Source organism: Benincasa hispida, chromosome 12, assembly GCF_027475165.1.
Source record: "Benincasa hispida cultivar pf3 chromosome 12, pf3_genome.v1.1, whole genome shotgun sequence".
Taxonomy (NCBI): Eukaryota; Viridiplantae; Streptophyta; class Magnoliopsida; order Cucurbitales; family Cucurbitaceae; genus Benincasa; species Benincasa hispida.
The window spans coordinates 23,052,908-23,069,967 of record NC_143489.1 but is presented as its reverse complement, the minus strand read 5'-3'; the positions used below and the strand labels follow the sequence as shown (position 1 = coordinate 23,069,967).

The following is a 17,060-nucleotide window of genomic DNA, read 5'->3' as shown; positions in this document are numbered from 1 at the left end:
ACAATTTTCATTCATAAATAATTTACATTTTCATCTACTTTTAATTGCTTTTATTGAGCCTCATTCTTTAATGAAAATTTAAAAGTAGTAAGAATATTATTTAATATAAGAGATGGTTTGTTTGTTTCGTGGGAATCCAATATTCTCCTAAAGTGGATATATTGATTACCGCATTTATTTTGTAGTAATGTAAGATATCCATACATCTAGAGATTTTCGAACATCCTAGAATGTCCTTATGGAGGGCATCTCGAAAGTTTTGAATGTCTTTCTAAAATATGGGTTTTTTTTATTCCAGTGTTGAGGACATCGTCTTTTTACATTTTTTTAACCCTTTATTTTCTTCACATATCAACCATGTGTTTCACTATGTTTGGTTATATTGTAGTCGTTTTTATTCTTTTGAAAGATATTCAAATTTAAATTTAAATTAATATTTATTATATAAAAATCTCAAATTAATATATATATATATATATATATATATATATATATATATATATATATTTTGTTATTATTCTGTTGAGAAAGGTTATTATTCTGTTGAGAAAGATAACAGGTATAATAACACAACTATATTAATTTAAAAATAAAATAAAATAAATAAATATGTTACATAAGTTTAAATTACATTAAATTAATTATAAATTAATGAATAGTCTTAGCGATATTTTGGAACATTATGTAAATTTAATACCTTTCTGAGTAGAAATCCTACAAATCAAACACGGCCATCCAAGTATTTATTGATATCTTTAAAAATATTCTTACAAAATAAACATGATTATCTAAAGATGTTGAACATCTATAATTCTGGATCTCTATAATTTCAAACATGCATCTAAATATTTCGGTTATTTATCTTCTAAAAAAAATATGGCACCTAATTTTATGTTTAGACTAAATATATAGTTTGATTCTAATATTTGTGTTTCTTTTAATTTCAATTATATAATCTTTTAGCATAAGTTTCATTTCTGTCTTATGTGTCATGGTTTTTTCCTTTTAATTAAGTTCTAACCATCTTAGAAAATAAAAAGTAAATTAAAAAAAAAAAGTGGGTTAAGTTTTCAGTTTCGTAAGTGGACATATTTCTTTCATTATACTAAGGAATATAAGATATTTTTCTAACTTATTTAGATATTTTTTATGTCACATGTCATTATTTTCAGTACGCATTTAACTCAGTGTTATAGGACGAAATGTTTTTGAAGAGAGACTATAAGAGGTCAAATTATTATTATTATTATTATTATTATTATTATTATTATTATTATGAATATTATTATTATTTTAAAAGAGCAAAACATATTATATATAAAAAAAAGACTAGAGACTAAATTATATCTTTACCATTTTATTTTTGTTTTAGTTTTAAATAATTTTTTAATATCTTATTTGTTAGAAATGAAGTAAAAAATTTTACATTTTTTTTAGGCTTCTGACAAGAATTCTCAAAATAAATTTAAAAAATTAAGCCCCAAATATATATATATATATATATATATATAAACTTAGCTCACGTGATAAACTTGATATACCCGATACACTTGATACACTTTTGATATATATTTAATACACTTGTTATACTATTAGATACACTTGATACACCGTTGATAGACACTTGATACGCTTAATACATCATTATACATGGTTGAAAATGACTAGTTATTTAATTGTTTTAAAAAAATCATAAAAATGATTTTTCTAAAAAATACTTTTTTCTCTAGTTATTCCAAACACAACCAAATTGTCAAAATGAGTATACTAAACTGAGTGTTAATGAGCTCTAGGTTGAATCTCCCCCACTTACTCTACCTATGTACTTAAAAACGAAAGAAACAATATCATTTAAAAAGGGGGAAAAACTACAAAAAAGATAAAAAGATGTAACAAATACAAATTAACGTGAATAATAACTCATATTGCTGCAAACAAAAAATACAAAAAGTATACAAATCAATGAAAAAAAATATACAATCGTTATACTTTAAATGTGGTATATTAGTTGATTGATATACCAAAAAACATGGATTTATTAAAAGGACAAAATTGAAATATGAAAGTGAAAATTTAAATTTGAAAATTTTACCATATGCACGCCCCTGATTATATCTTTTAGATTTGAAATTTTCCTTTTTTTTTTTTTTTTTTTTCTTTTTCGTTTTTGAATGTTCCCAATTTCTTCCCTTTTGTTTTTGAGGGTTTGTTCACACATGTCAAGATTATATTGAAAAAATGTGTATATAATTATATATATGTATGTATATATTAAATTAAAAATAGGGAGGAAAAGGAAATATAAAAAGTAGGAAAAGAAAAGTGGGCATAAGAAGAAAGGGATGATGTGGTGGAAAAGAGAAATATTGTAGTTTAAAGTGTTAGCAAAATAAATGATAATGCCATCCAACCTCATCATTGCCATGTGGCTTCACTTAATTCCCACTTTTTTTCTTCTTTTTCTGACCTTTTTTTTTTCTCTCTATATTTCAAATTAATTCATATATATATATATTAGGGTATATAATTTTTGGTTAACCCAAAAGCCCAATCAATCAACCATTGCATGTAGCTGCCTAGCACATGGTTTTGCATTTTCCATGATATGGGTTTAATTAATCCTATGAAACCCAATATATATATATATATATATATATATAATTTAGATACAACTAACTTAGCCAATTAATATATATAATACAACCTAGTTTATTTTATAAAAATTATTTGCATACAACTTAGCAACAATAATATAACCTATTTTATTATTGAATTATGAAGGATGTTTTAAAAGGATCTAGATCAAGCTTGTATCTAAGATTGGACCACCGTCAATTAATGTGTTTCTTAAAAATAATAAATATTATTTAAATTACAAAACTTTAATTTCTTAATTATAGCTAGGTGTGGTAGATGTATCATTCATCAATTCGTAAACATAATTTTAAGCTTTGAATATTTATAGGATAAATTCTACCGAATTCAATTTTCGAACTTTTAGGTTTGTGCCAAATAGGTCCTTAACTAACCTCTAAATAATTGTTTAATGAGTCCCTACACTTTCAATTTATGTCTAATTTTTTTTTTTTAACTTTTAATTTCGTATCGAATAAGTTCCCGAATTTGCAATTTTTTGTCGAATAGGTTCTTAACCTATTTGTTATTTTATTAAAATGGATACAAAATTGAACGTTTAATATGCTATTAGAGAAATAAAATATTCATTGTTTTTTTTTTTTTTTTATCTTTGGTATATTTCATTTTTTTTAAAAAAAAATGTTGAATATTCAAGAGTCTAAGACCTATTTGTTAGACATAAATTTAAAAGTGTAAAGATCTATTAGACATAAAATGAAAAATTCAAGGATCTATTAGATATATTTTAATGTTTGGAGACTATTATAGTCTCTAACATTAAATTAATGTTTATGAACTAAACGTGCAATCTTATTGTGCATACATTATTAAAAGGATTTCCAAAAATAGAAAATAAGGGAAACTATTTACACGAAATAGCAAAATTTTGATATTCTTTGATAGAGGCTGATAAAAGAGTATTAGGTTCTTATCAATGATAGAAATTGATAGAAGTCTATCAGTAGGTTTTGTTTCATTTCTATTTGTATAAATAATTTGATATTTTTTTTATATAATATTTTATGAGATAATTTATATAATATAGAGGAATGAATATGGTGAGAAGTGATGTCTTAAAAGACACAAAATATCTGAAGTAAGATTTTAGGGTTAGTAAAGAATGATAGTTCATGGAATTGAATGAGAGAGGGAGAGAGAGGGTGAGACAATCTCTTTACTTAACTTGCAAAGAAAAACATTAACCAAATTGTATTAACAGTTGAAATACAAATCTACACTTGCATGCATGGATTTGGATATTGGATATTGGATATGGTCAAATTATTATACTACACAATTTTTTAGATTTTTAGATACCCAATGCTTTTTCTTCTCTCTCTCTCTCTCTTCAGTCTGATTTTACTGTTGTTTTCTCTTAATTTGCCTTTGTTTGGTTTATTAAGGGATTTATAGAAATAGTAAAAAATTATTCCTTCACATAGCATCAAATGATGGAGTTCTATCAATTCCTATCACACTATAGATTTTTATTAGCTACTATCAGTCTATATCAAATAATATTAAATTTTGATATTTTATATAAATAATTTTCTTAATTTTTCTATTTTTGAAAATCTTCCTATTAAAAATGACGTTTTTATAATTCTTTATATATTAAATATTAAAAGGGGTTAAATTAAATTTGTTTGGTATAGAAAGTATATTATGAATTTGGAAGGCCACACGTTTGGATTGTGAAGTCGCATGTAATGCAATGTAATTGGTTTTGCATTTTAATAATAATAATAATAATAATAATAATAATAATAATAATAATAATAATAATAATAATAATGTTGCAAATTGACGGCCGACAGCATTTAAATAAAGAGAAAAAGAACATGATGTGTTGCCTTCCCCTCCGTGGCTTCAACATCATCCACTCTTTTTTAAATAAATTTTAGTGTTACGATACCATATTCCTTTTGTTTACGGTATAATTTTATTTTTTACGTGAATTTTTGGTATTTTAAAGAGGAATGTTTTGAAGTGACAAACAATAAATAAAGAGTATCTATAATACTTAAAATTCTTTCATTAAATTTAAGACTAAAGTAACTTCATACCCTTTATAGTATGTCATGAGAAAATCTTACGACATATATGAAAGATGGAGTTAACAAACGCAAGAGGGTGATTTCCCCTGATGTATGATATGTACGAAGCGGAGTTGTGAAGTTCATTTCTTTTAAAATTTTATAACTTGGTACTAGGTTTTCAAGTTATAAACTTAAAAAATTTACCCAAGTTATTCAAATTCAAAATACAATATTTATATATGTATATACAACAGAAGCACAAACGACGTAAATTTAGCGATTTTAATTTTAGACTAATAAAACCTATTATATAACATTAATCATGTCTCTAACGCGTTTTTGTTTTCATGCACTCTCTCACTATCTTTTAATCATAAGTTCTTTTGCAAAATTTGGATATGTTAATTAATATGTTTCTTACCATATTCTAGACTTTTTTAAACAGTGGTAGGAGTAGAGGATAAATTGAATAATTGGCTTTTGAAATATGATAATATATCTACTCAATTATGTTTGGATTGATATATATTTATAAGATCATTCATGAACGACTTGAAGACAAATGAATGATGTCACCATGCCTCATCATAATTTTTTTTTTGTCAATATATTGTTCTTTCTTTCTATTTATGTGCCCAAATTTTCTTGTTATGTGATAATTAATTTGAATTTAAAATGAGTTAATTGAAAATAAGATTGGACTGAATCCTTATAGCTTGGTCGGTAAAGTATAATGATGAAGCCAAAAGAGGTGGGTTAAAGAGACAGAATGTTGGAAATATGTTTTGTTTTCTTTTGATCAAAGTGTGTTTAAAAGGTCAAATTGTGTTAGCTAATGATAGCAAATCCTTTGACAACTTACTACCTTTACTAAACCACGCTAATTGACTATCTCTTAATTTCATTGAAAAACTCCCCCAAAAATTAATTGCTATTACATTACAATAATATGAGATATTGTCATTTAGCTGTCCATCTAAATTTTATTACGAGTTGTCAAACGATTTTTTTGCCTTTCACGTTACAAATTCAACTAATTAAAATATTTATGTAGAGTTCTTTAAAAATTACGTTCTCGTCAAAGTGAGCTTAGCTCAACGAATTCACATGATCTTTCTTAGATCGAAGGTTTAATCTCTCATTTATGTAATTATTGCACTCAAAACAAAGAACCGTGTTATCTTTATATTCATTTTTAATGAGTTCCACTCATTTTCGGTATGGTACAAATAAACAATATAAACATAGTGTGAAAATTAGGGCAAAATATTGTTATGGGTAGATTTATTGATGTAGGTTAAGACTGTGAGAGTCTAGAAAGATAGGAGGCCTATGGAGAGAGGTAGCTCAAAGGACCCATGGGAGAGCCTAATGGTAGCTCAAATGACCCATGAGGGAGCCTAGAGTTAGCTCAAGCCTAAAAGGACCTCTAAAGAGCCTAGAATGAGCTCAAATGACCCTATAAAAGAGCCTAGAAGGGATTTAGATGACCAATGAAGGAGCCTAGAGTTAGCTCAAATAACTTATGGGAGTGAGCTTAGAGGACCCATGAAGAAGCCTAGAAGAAGCTCAAATGACCCATGAGAAAGCTTAGTGGTAGCTCAAAAGACCCATTATGAGCTTAATGGGAGCTCAATAGTATCCCATGAAGAATCTGAGAGTCACATTAAAGACACTGAAGAATCCATGGAAGACTTCTGTAGGACCCATAAAAGACTTTAGAGGACCCATGGAAGACCTCAGAGTAAGTGATTTTGAAAGCGTCTAGATTCTCGATGGACAATCCATAAAGGAACCATCGAGGAATTGAGTGAATGATCCACTTAAGCATCAATTACAACATCATATGGTGGTAGCATTACCACCCATCAAGTATTAACTCTAAGATTCCAAAAATTGAAGAGAGGAAGTTATGAGCCCAAGTGTCAATTACACATTATTATCCTATATGATTGACCAAAGTCATTGGTCGAAAGTATGCCTAAAATCTTCTATTGTTAAATTATTCACAAACTCGAGACTGACTTGAACATCAAAGTGTGTGGTTTGACACCACATCGGTATTCATTTTCTATGTCTTGCAGGACTCTTTGACTATTTTATATCAAATCCGATTCATTTTTCAACGATCAACATGTTTTTAGTAACTTTTAAGTAGGTTGTGATTTTGATAGAATTCAACAATGGGTAGGATTTTTGATAAAAGAATTAAGGGGGTTGATGGAAAAGGAAATGAAAAGAGAGGGGTGGTGTAGAGGAATTAGGGATAAAGGGGAGTGTGTACTGCTAATGGAGATGTGGACCAATGGGCAAAGCATGCATATAGTACCACGGCTTAGTGAAGAGAATTAGAATAAATGGAAAACATGGGTGTGGGTGTGGTGTTCTCAAAATTAGGATATGAGGTTAATGGTGCAGACAGCTTCCCACCAAACAAAGCTGGTGGCTACCTTTGGGGTCTTTGATAGCTGCATTTCCCTGCATTTCTCTTTATTATTTCACCCCTCACCCAGCCCACTATTATTCATCCACTTTGTCTTTCTTAGCCATTCTCCTTTTCCCACTTCTCTACTTCATCTTTTCCTTTTCCTTTCCCTTTAACCACTCCTTTTCCTACCAATATATCTCCCAAATATCTTCCATCTATATTTTTAATTCTCATCACTTGTGTGGATATAATATCATCATCTTGAATTTTCCACTCTAATGTCTCATGATGTATATGCCACTTTCCTAGGACCCCCAAAGTTTATAGCTATTAAATTCTCTTCTCATACCAAGACAGAAAATTTGAAGTTGTTTCTTCGTCCACGGCATAATGGAATGATTTTGAAGTTTGATGAATGACATGTTATTTTAGGGACCTCAAAATTCAAAAGACGAGAAATTTCTATACTTGTGTAATCCTTTTGTAATTAAAGAGGCCAGATGTGATGCATTAATGTGAAGATGGGGTTTTGCTGGATATGGGTTGACATATATTTAAGAAGGAAATGGAATTGGGTAGAAGAAGAGCTTTTAATTGAATTTAGAGAGATCAGTTTTGGCACAATTAAACAATGAATGCAGGGCAAGAAAAGATGAAAAAGAAAAAAGCAGCTTCATAGGGATCAGAGTTCTGGTGGAAAAGATCTCTGGAGAAAAAAACACAGATACAAGCAGAGAGAGAGCAGCTGCCAGAAGAAAAAAAAAAAAGAGTGAACCTTGCAAAACCCAAACAAAACAAAGTACCCTATCAACAAAACAAAATTATTACTATCATTATTATTTCTCATACTCAGAAAAAGGACCACCATAGTAATGGGTAGGAATGCATCAAAATGAACAGAGGGGGGATGTGGGACAATGGTTGAGGAAGTGACATCTGATCATCCATATCTGACGGCTGACAGGCAAACGAGAGGGTAGTGTGTGCAACTGGTATCAATATCAATATTTATTGAATTACTTCTGCTAAACTAGAGAGGGTTCTTATGAGTAAATATGATAATGGAAAAGTAGGCAGCCTAAATAAGGACCACCCGAGTGGTTTCTTCCCAACTGCTAGTATAGTATAGTATAGAGTGGTCCTAAATATGATGGCAATCATAAGATTGGAAAAGGAAAGAGTGGTGTCGACAGTACAAACCTCCGCTGTAATCCACATTCGTACAACGTATCTTGTAAGATTTCTCACAAGTCACAACACGACGCGACCCTCCATGCTTTCCTTTCCTTCCTCGTTTCTCATTCTCCTGCATATGTAAATATATAACATATATACTCTTGAAGGAACACGTCCAGCTTCAGCCAAAGATTTTCCTTTTGGTTGGATTTGTTTTTCAGCTTTCTTGCTCCTTCAAATCTTTGCAACTCAAAGAGGAGTGGACCCGATGACCTGCATTATCCAGAATTTCAATTAGAGTGGAGTTTGAATTTTGTTGGTACATTCATTGCTCCCATATTACAAAAAGAGTGAAGAATAGTTCATAGCAATTGTGATAAGATCTAGTCTTCTTAAGTTGTAAATTGTAATTCTCCCCTCCCCTGGCTGTCATATGGACCAAGGAACAATGTTATAGTTTTCTTCAGTGAATTCCAACCCACGACAACACTCTTCTCCTCCATCATGCAACTCCTAGTTTCCCAAGTCATCTAGACAGGCCAGAATGAACCAATTTATGGACGCTTTAGAAAAAATAGATATGTATTACTTGGCCGAATATATGGGCATTTCACCACCAGCAAATGGTTCTCTAAACTCAGGGTACAGACTATTAACCATAGCTATCATTCAAGACCAAGTGATGAAAAAACTAGAAAGCCATATCAGAGATACAGTATCTTTCAAAATTAGGTAGCTCTTAGAAGACTTTTGGATGCAACAGGAAGTTCTTGACATATTTAGGCAAGTAAGATTCAGGTTCGGCCAGAGCTATTCCTTTCGATTGGATTTGCTTTTCAGCTTTGTTGCTCGCAATCTTTGCAATTCAAAGAGGAATGATAACCTGCAGGTCCTGCACTGTTCGTGATTTCAGCTTGGATTTCAATTAGAGTTTTGAGTTCATTTAGCCAAATAATTCTTTGGATGGTACATTTATTCCTCTGTAAGACATAGGGATTAAGAACACTATAATCACCAAAACGCAGCTGGTAATCAGGAACTAGTTGCTTTTAAGTAGCAAGATCCATTCCAACTTGACCAAGGAATACCGTTTTGGATTTCTCCAATGAATTGCAGCCCAAGACAAAGGCCCTTAACCCCATAGTGCCAGTCCTGGTTTCACAATACATCTAGACAGGCCAGAAAGAACGAAATTATGGAGGCCTCTGTAAACTTTGATATACAGCACTCAGCCCAAAAATATGGACCTTACACCAGCAATATGTTCTTTGATGTTTGAACTCAGGGCAGTCTATTTAGTTATTAACAATTGCTACCATTCAAGAGATCAGAAAACCAGATAGCCGTTTTTGAGATACAGTAATGTTCAAAATTGGGTAGCCCATACGAGAGTTTTGAATCAAAGAAGAAATAATTAACATATTTTGACAATTACATTCGCGTTAACATGTGAATACTTGAATTATAAATTGTTGGTATGGAGGCAATTTGAATTTGTCCTCCTTTCTTATTTGCTCTAGAGGGCACATTCTACTGAAACTGAGAATAGAGAACTAACAAAACTATTAATTAGGCATTGATCGATCAGCTCACATCCATAAAGATGTTTGTATAGACATTTTGTGGGTTTTACAAAGTAAAAGGTTACACGAAATGTTCAGTGGGGTATTCATGCTCATATCCATTGTAGTCATAATACAATCTCTCTCCCTTAGATATATCTCTGTTTGCAATCAGTAGAACTCTACATTCACCATTTACATTGAACCTTGCGCACTTCAGGTTTTGCTTTTTCCTACCATCACTGCATAAAAAAAGACAGCCTCAAATCAAAAGGGGGAAAAAACAAGGAAAAGTATAAAATGAGGAATCTAGTCCTTCTGAAGTTTCTCAAACATCAGAGTATGACAAGAAATGAAGAGGTAAGAGCTTACGGTGTATGGTTGTTGATTCCATTTATGAAACGGGCAATGTTACTACGTTTGTCAGGACAAATGACGAGGCTTTTAGATGGGTTAGTAGCAGACAGTAATGTCATCATACTATCCCCATCATCCTGTTCACGGTTCCTTAAGTAATCTACATCCCCAGTATATTCTGTAATTATGGTCAAGTCCTTTATGAACCTATCAGCTTCCACAGTGAACCTGTGACCATGTATGAATCAATTGAGCTGTGCTCCTATCGAACAAAAGGAAAAAAAAAACATAGGATTATGCAGATTCACATACCCTTCTCGAGGATCAAACACAACCATAAGGGGAGGCCATTCCCCTCTCTCCATCATACTTCTGCACAAGTTTAAGGTTTCCACGTCCTCTTTTGGAAGAACCTAGAATGCAGATAACCAAAAGACTTCAGCATCACAGAAGAAATCAGACAAAAAGCCACCAGACAACCAGTGACTTGCATAAATTTTGGCATTGAAAAACTACAACCCTAAGTTAGGCAGAAAAGTATTTTCTAAATGCTCTTAACATGTATCCATCTAGTTTAAAGAATAAAGATTTTCAGTGAGTCATTGCTATCCGACGGTAGTATTTGGTCTGTGCATTTCTATAATTTGAAACTCCATTGCATCCAATAAAAACAATGGCATCCCCAAAAAATTTTGCACCAAGCAAGGATTATATTAGAACAAATGGCCAAGATTGATAACTAACACCCACTACATTCCTTTCCTTTTAAGAAAGATATAAGGACTTTCCACTTTACCTGCATTCCTCCATGCTCGAGAGATGCACAGTTTGCTGACCTTGGCGCCATCCCACGCATATATGTAAGCTCATTGCTGAAATCTGTACCTGTAGCCGTCAATGCTGTTGCCAGTGATGCCATTTGTTCCAACCGTCTTGCAGGATCTGCTGTCGGATTAAACGGCAAAAGCTTCCTTCTCTTTTTACTCAGTACTAAGCTACCAGCCCGTCTTCGTTTCTTTCTGTTTTCTGAAAAACAACGATGCAAGGAAAATTATTTCAATTGTGACCCAGAGAAACCTTAAACCAAGAAAAGGATGGTAGCAAACTCGAATCCCCAGTAGTATAACTTTCCTACCTAGGCTTAAATCCGTTTGAGAGTCCGCAGGTCTTTGGATGCGGAAAAAATCAACAATTTTGGTTTGCACAAGAGGGAAAGCTGCAAAGTAAGAGACCAGTAAGAGTAAGAACCACTAAAAAGATGAAGATCTACAACTAAACTTGATCTAAGTTGGTGACTAGCAACGAAAGAAATGTACAGGAAACTTAGAACCCAAAAACAAAACAAAAAAACAAAAAAAATCGGTTACATCTTTAGCACTATAAAGTTGGAAGGTTAATCAAGTTCTACCTCGAATAAATAAATAAATAAATAATGAAGTTCTTCCGTCCGCTCGGTAACAAACTAATCGCTTACTCGAACACAGAACATTAATCAGAACTTTAAAGGAGACACAAAATACGAAATGCGAGTTCCATTCCGCAATGCATGCAAGCAAATGAATAGAACAAAGCAGGTCTACTCGAGAGTCCAGATCAAATGAAATAAGTTAAAATCAAAGGGAAGAAAGAGAGATGATACATTTGAGTTTCTTGTGGTTGGAGCAAGTCGAGCAGAACCAGGATCCCTTGGGGACGGAAGCGAGGATGGGGGTAAGACAAAAGAGATGATACCCTCGATCGCATTTGTCGCAGAGGAGAAGCTCAGCCGGAGAGTCGCCGGAGCCGCATTTCTGACAGGAAATGTCGTCGTATTGGTCGTGATCTGATGCGGAGGAGGGTTTGGGAGCAAGAGTTCTCCGTTTGTGCATCATTTTTGGGGGAAATGGATTGGGATTGGGAAAATTGGCGCGATGTTGAGAGATGTAAGGAATGGGTATTTGAAGAATGAATTAGGGCATCTGGCGCGCTTTTTGGTTTCCCGGCAAAACTCCCCGCCATTACCTCACCCACACTTGTCTTCCTCTTCTCTCTCTTTCCTTCACCCCATGGGTTGGGCTATAACTCACTTTTGGGCCTCCTGGGCTCCAAATTCGGCCCAATACCTTCTCTCATGTTTACCTAAATACCCTATTTTCCCAACTTAGTTTTACAGATGTCCAAATATTTACAATTTTTACATAAATAGATTTCAGTTTCTATTTAGTTCACATTTACCCCTAATTATGGATTTTTTTTAAAAAAATTTACTTTATAACTATTTCCATAATTATATTATTTGGTACGTTTGTTACAATTGACTTTTTTTAATATGTATCTGATTCCCAAAGTGGCTACCATAACGGGAGGAGTGACAGTCAAATAAAATACCTAATTATTTCTTCCGTGGACAAGGCACTTACCTCCAAATCTTAAAAAGTAGCGAATCATTCCAGTTATAACCTTTTACCTTGTGCAAGAATCGTTTCTTTTTATGGGAGTTCAAATTAGGTGGTAGCATACCCCTAAAAATAATTCACATAGTTCGTTAACTTGTTAATTATGCCTTGAAGTAATTCTCCGTTCTAGTCTTGGATTCTATGTCACACCTAATCAATTGAAAGATAAAACAAAACATAAGTATAATAAAATAAGAGGTCTAAGTGAACCCCTTAAAAAAATTATCAATTTGTTTTCTTACAGGAATAAAAACAAAAAGGACTTGTTGATTATATATATATTATATGTATATGTATATGTATATATGTATGTATGTATATACACACTCTCATGCTTTATGTCTTTTTTTCAATATATTCTCGTCCGTGTCAATCGAGAAAAATGATTGAAATGACTATCGAGAAATCCCAATTTAATCCCTCCAAAAAAATCCAAATAAAAATAGCAAACTTTAAACTCCATTTTTTGAAGAATTTTTTTTTGTTTGAAAGCCAATCCAAACAAGATTTTCAGGTGGATTTCAACCAAAGTTGTTTTCATTTGAAATCTACCTACAGATTATGGTTCTACTCTCTTTCGAATTGAAATGGTTTTTGTTTTTTGTTTTTTTTCAAACCCTAGTTATTCGAACTAGTAATAAAAACACACAAAGAACCTTGAACTCAACGCTTCCAATTAACATATTAAATGAAAATAGACAAACAAAAACAAAACAAACAAAACATATTGTAAGGTGCAAATTTATATTTAAAACGGTTTATTGATTATATTTAAAACGGTCTATTGATTATTTTTAAAACGGTTTATTGATTATCTTTAAAACGGTCCATTGATTATTTTTAAAACGGGCTGTTGATTAATTTTTAAAATGGTCCATTGATTAATTTTAAAACGGTCTGTTTCGATACTGAATGCCTGTAAAAGGCGAGGCCTTCAGCAGTTCTTAAAACACAGAATTCATTTTCTTAATTCTCAACTTCATTTTCCTCTCCTCCTCCATCTTAGCTTTCCGAGCAGTAAGTTTAGAAAGGGTGTACGTTCCGATCGGTAACGGTGCATTTTCGATTGATTTTCATTTAGTTGTTTTATCCAGGGGACGACGTGGTAATTTTCAGACCTGCTTGCACACTTTGGCAGAGCCATGAAACGTCTTAAAGAGAGGAGCTCCGCGACTCAGCCTATAACGAGTTTCTGTTTTGTAGATTTTGCTCTTCGCTTGACCGTCGTGCCTTGACAGTTTACAGCTCGTCATTCTAAGTGCCCTGCCGTTTCCAACAATTTTAAGACGTTCTACATCATCAATGACCCTCAGTAGCAATAATGAGATATATGTGTTGGCTTTTTGGCCCTTAATCTCAAATTAATTAATTTTAATTAATTAATTAATCAATATTTTGATGATATCAAACTCAATTTTTAATTACTAAAAATCTTAGTGTTTTAATATGTTCATAGCATAGAGCTCGGAACAACGATTCTAACACATCTTGAATCACTAAAATCGGAGCTAAAACAAAGATGATATGACCGAAACAAATCTATAGAGAAAATACCGTGGTGGATGATGTGGCATAACCAGACCATTTGCATGTAGACATGTGGCAACATATTGGTTGAATGGTGGATCATTAATTAACATATGATGGACTTTTGATTTTTGGATTGATTTAAAATTAAAAAAATTGAAATTAAAAATAAATTTAAAAGGAAAATAAGTTTAATATTATTTTATGTTTGTGTCTAACGGCTAGTTTTTTACACATGGTATGTTTTTTATTTTTGAATTGATTTGAAAAAGAAAAAATTTAAAAAGAAAATAAATTAAAAGGAAAATAAATTTAATATTATTTTATGTTTGTGTCTAACGGCTAGTTTTTGACACATGGTATGTTTTTTTAGTTTTTGGATTAATTTTAAAAAGAAAATGAATTTCAAAAGAAAAGGAATTTAATATTATATTTTGTTTGTATCTAACGACTAGTTTAGTTTAAAATCTCCATCATTGACTTTTCTTTTCTAAAATCCAATGGTCCAAATTAATCGTGGTTTCTAAAAAAATTTCCATCTCTATATAAACCATCTTCCTCTCCAAATTTTACATTTCATAATCCTCCAAAACTTAAAAGTTCCATTGTTGCTCTCTCTAAGTTCCCAATTTTTTTTTTCTTTTCATCTTATTCTTGAGAGAGTGTTATTGTATTGTGAGGATACACTTGTTGAGTGCTTAAACTTGTAAATCCACTATAGTGAGAGTTGTATTGTGTTCTTCAAAAATTCCAACATTTGTAACAGTTTGATCCTAAACCGTGGAAAGGATCGGGTTTGCTCTTGAACCCGTAAAAGGAGTGATGGTGTAACGGTTGGGCTCTAATCCGTGGAAAGAGTCGGAAAGATTTTATTCAAATTCCCAAGAGGCGCTTGGGGAGTGGAGTAGGTCGAGTTTGACCGAACCACTATAAAAATTACGGTGTCTTCTTCTCTAACTCTTTCCTTTTTATTCTTGCAATTAATTTAAGCAATTTATTGTATGTTTTAGTTTGTTCTTATTTATTTGCTAAAATTTGATAGAATTAAATTATCATATTTTTTGTCATCTTATTTGTTGCATAATTTGAATTTTTTTTATTATTTATAAAAAGTGTATTAATTAGTTTAATTGGGTTAATTTAGAAAAAAAGTTTAATTAAACCCTATTCAGCCCCCCTCTAGGGTTGCCATATTGATCCAATAATCTGACCTCAACCATCCATTCTGGTTCGAAAGAGCGAACTTCAAGCGGTGGAAGCAAAAGATGTTGTTCTTTCTCACCGTTAAGAAAGTTGCCAAAGCTTGTATCAGTGCTAAGTCGATCGTCCCTTTAGAAGAACTAACTGAACAATAGATAAAAGAAGCTACTGACTGGGAGGAGAAAAACTTTCTATGTAAGAATTTCATTTTAAATGGTTTGACTGATGATCTGTATGACTACTACAATACAATGAAGACAACAAAGGAGGTATGGGATGCCCTATAAAAGAAGTATGACACCGAGGAGGCCGGGTCGAAGAAATATGCGGTTAGCTGTTATCTCAAATTCCAGATGACGGATGACAAATCCGTGGAGGCCCAATCCCATGAACTTCAGAAGATAGCCCAGAGATAATTAATGAAGGTATGCCTTTATACGAACAATTCCAAGTTGCTATTATTATTGATAAACTTCCCTTCTTGTGGAAGGACTTTAAGAACACTTTGAGGCATAAGACCAAGGAGTTTTCCTTGGAGAGTCTTATAACCCGTCTAAGGATTGAGGAGGAAGCCCGAAAGGAGGACCAGAGAGAGGAGGTGAACGCAATACCTAGGAAACCCACCTCTGCCATGGTAAAACCTGACCAAAAATCTAAGGGGACAAAAAGGAAATGTTAGAACTGTGGCTTCAGCAACTAGAACTAACAGAAAAAACAGAAGCCCCCTTCAGGAGAAACGGTATAGTTCCTATGCTTTAATTGTAATAAACCTGGGCACATGGCTAGGAACTATAGGAACAGGTGTCGTCCTGCTGGTCAGGCGAACCTGACAAAAGAACCGTTAGTCGCCATGATCACAGAAGAAAATGTGATCGGTGGTTGTGAAGGGTGATGGATAGACACTGGCGCGATGCACCATGTCTATCATGACCTTAGTCTATTTAAAACTTATACTGAAACTAAGGATAAGAAAATTCTGTTGGGAGATCACCACTCCACGAAAGTTACTAGAACCGGCGAGGTGGAATTGAAGTTTACCTCTAGGAAGACCCTCACGTTGAAGGACGTTCTACACACTCTGGAGATACGAAAGAATTTGGTTTCGGGCTATCTTCTCAACAAAGCTGGGTTTACTTAAACTATAGGGGCAGACTTATATACCCTTACCAAAAATAATGTATTTGTAAGGAGAGGGTATGCAATTGAGGGAATGTTCAAATTAAATCTAGACCTTAATAAAATGAAATCTTTTGTGTATATGCTATGTTCTATGAATATTTGGCATGCTAGACTCTGTCATGTGAATAAGAATTTAATTAGTAACATGATTAGACTGAAAATGATACCTAAGTTATCCACGAATGATTTTGATAAATGCAACTATTGTAATCAGGCTAAAATTGTTAAAACTCCGCATAAATCTGTACTTAGGAATTCTGAGCCTCTAAATTTGATTAATTCTGATGTCTGTGAATTTGATGGCATATTGACTAGGAACAGTAAAAGATATTTCATTACTTTTATTGACGACTGCTCTAATTTTACTTTTGTATACCTGTTGAAAAAAAAAAGTGATGCTTTTGATGCCTTCAAACTTTTTATTTCTGAAATAGAGAATTAGTTTAATAGAAAAGTTAAAAGACTTCATAGTGATAGAGGAACCGAGTACGACTTGGATAGTTTTAATGAATTCTTTAAT

General features: G+C 32.3%; 1 protein-coding gene across 1 annotated transcript; it reads right to left on the bottom strand.

Moving 5' to 3' along the window:
* Positions 1–9,826: 9,826 nt before the first annotated feature.
* Positions 9,827–12,220, bottom strand: ATXR6 (TRITHORAX-RELATED PROTEIN 6). Its single transcript, XM_039019622.2, has 6 exons — positions 11,839–12,220; positions 11,335–11,415; positions 10,996–11,225; positions 10,512–10,612; positions 10,215–10,427; positions 9,827–10,084 (listed from the first exon to the last, which is right to left on the bottom strand). Exons 1-6 carry the CDS (start codon positions 12,068–12,070, stop codon positions 9,925–9,927), a joined length of 1,017 nt encoding a protein of 338 aa, XP_038875550.1. The 5' UTR covers positions 12,071–12,220; the 3' UTR covers positions 9,827–9,924.
* Positions 12,221–17,060: the final 4,840 nt, after the last annotated feature.

Coding starts and splice junctions, on each gene's coding strand:
- ATXR6 (XM_039019622.2), bottom strand. CDS start 12,070: ATGATGCACAAACGGAGAACTCTTGCTCCCAAACCCTCCTCCGCATCA. Junction 11,226..11,334: donor TCAAACGGATTTAAGCCTAG/GTAGGAAAGTTA, acceptor GTTGTTTTTCAG/AAAACAGAAAGAAACGAAGA. Junction 10,428..10,511: donor GTGTTTGATCCTCGAGAAGG/GTATGTGAATCT, acceptor ACATGGTCACAG/GTTCACTGTGGAAGCTGATA.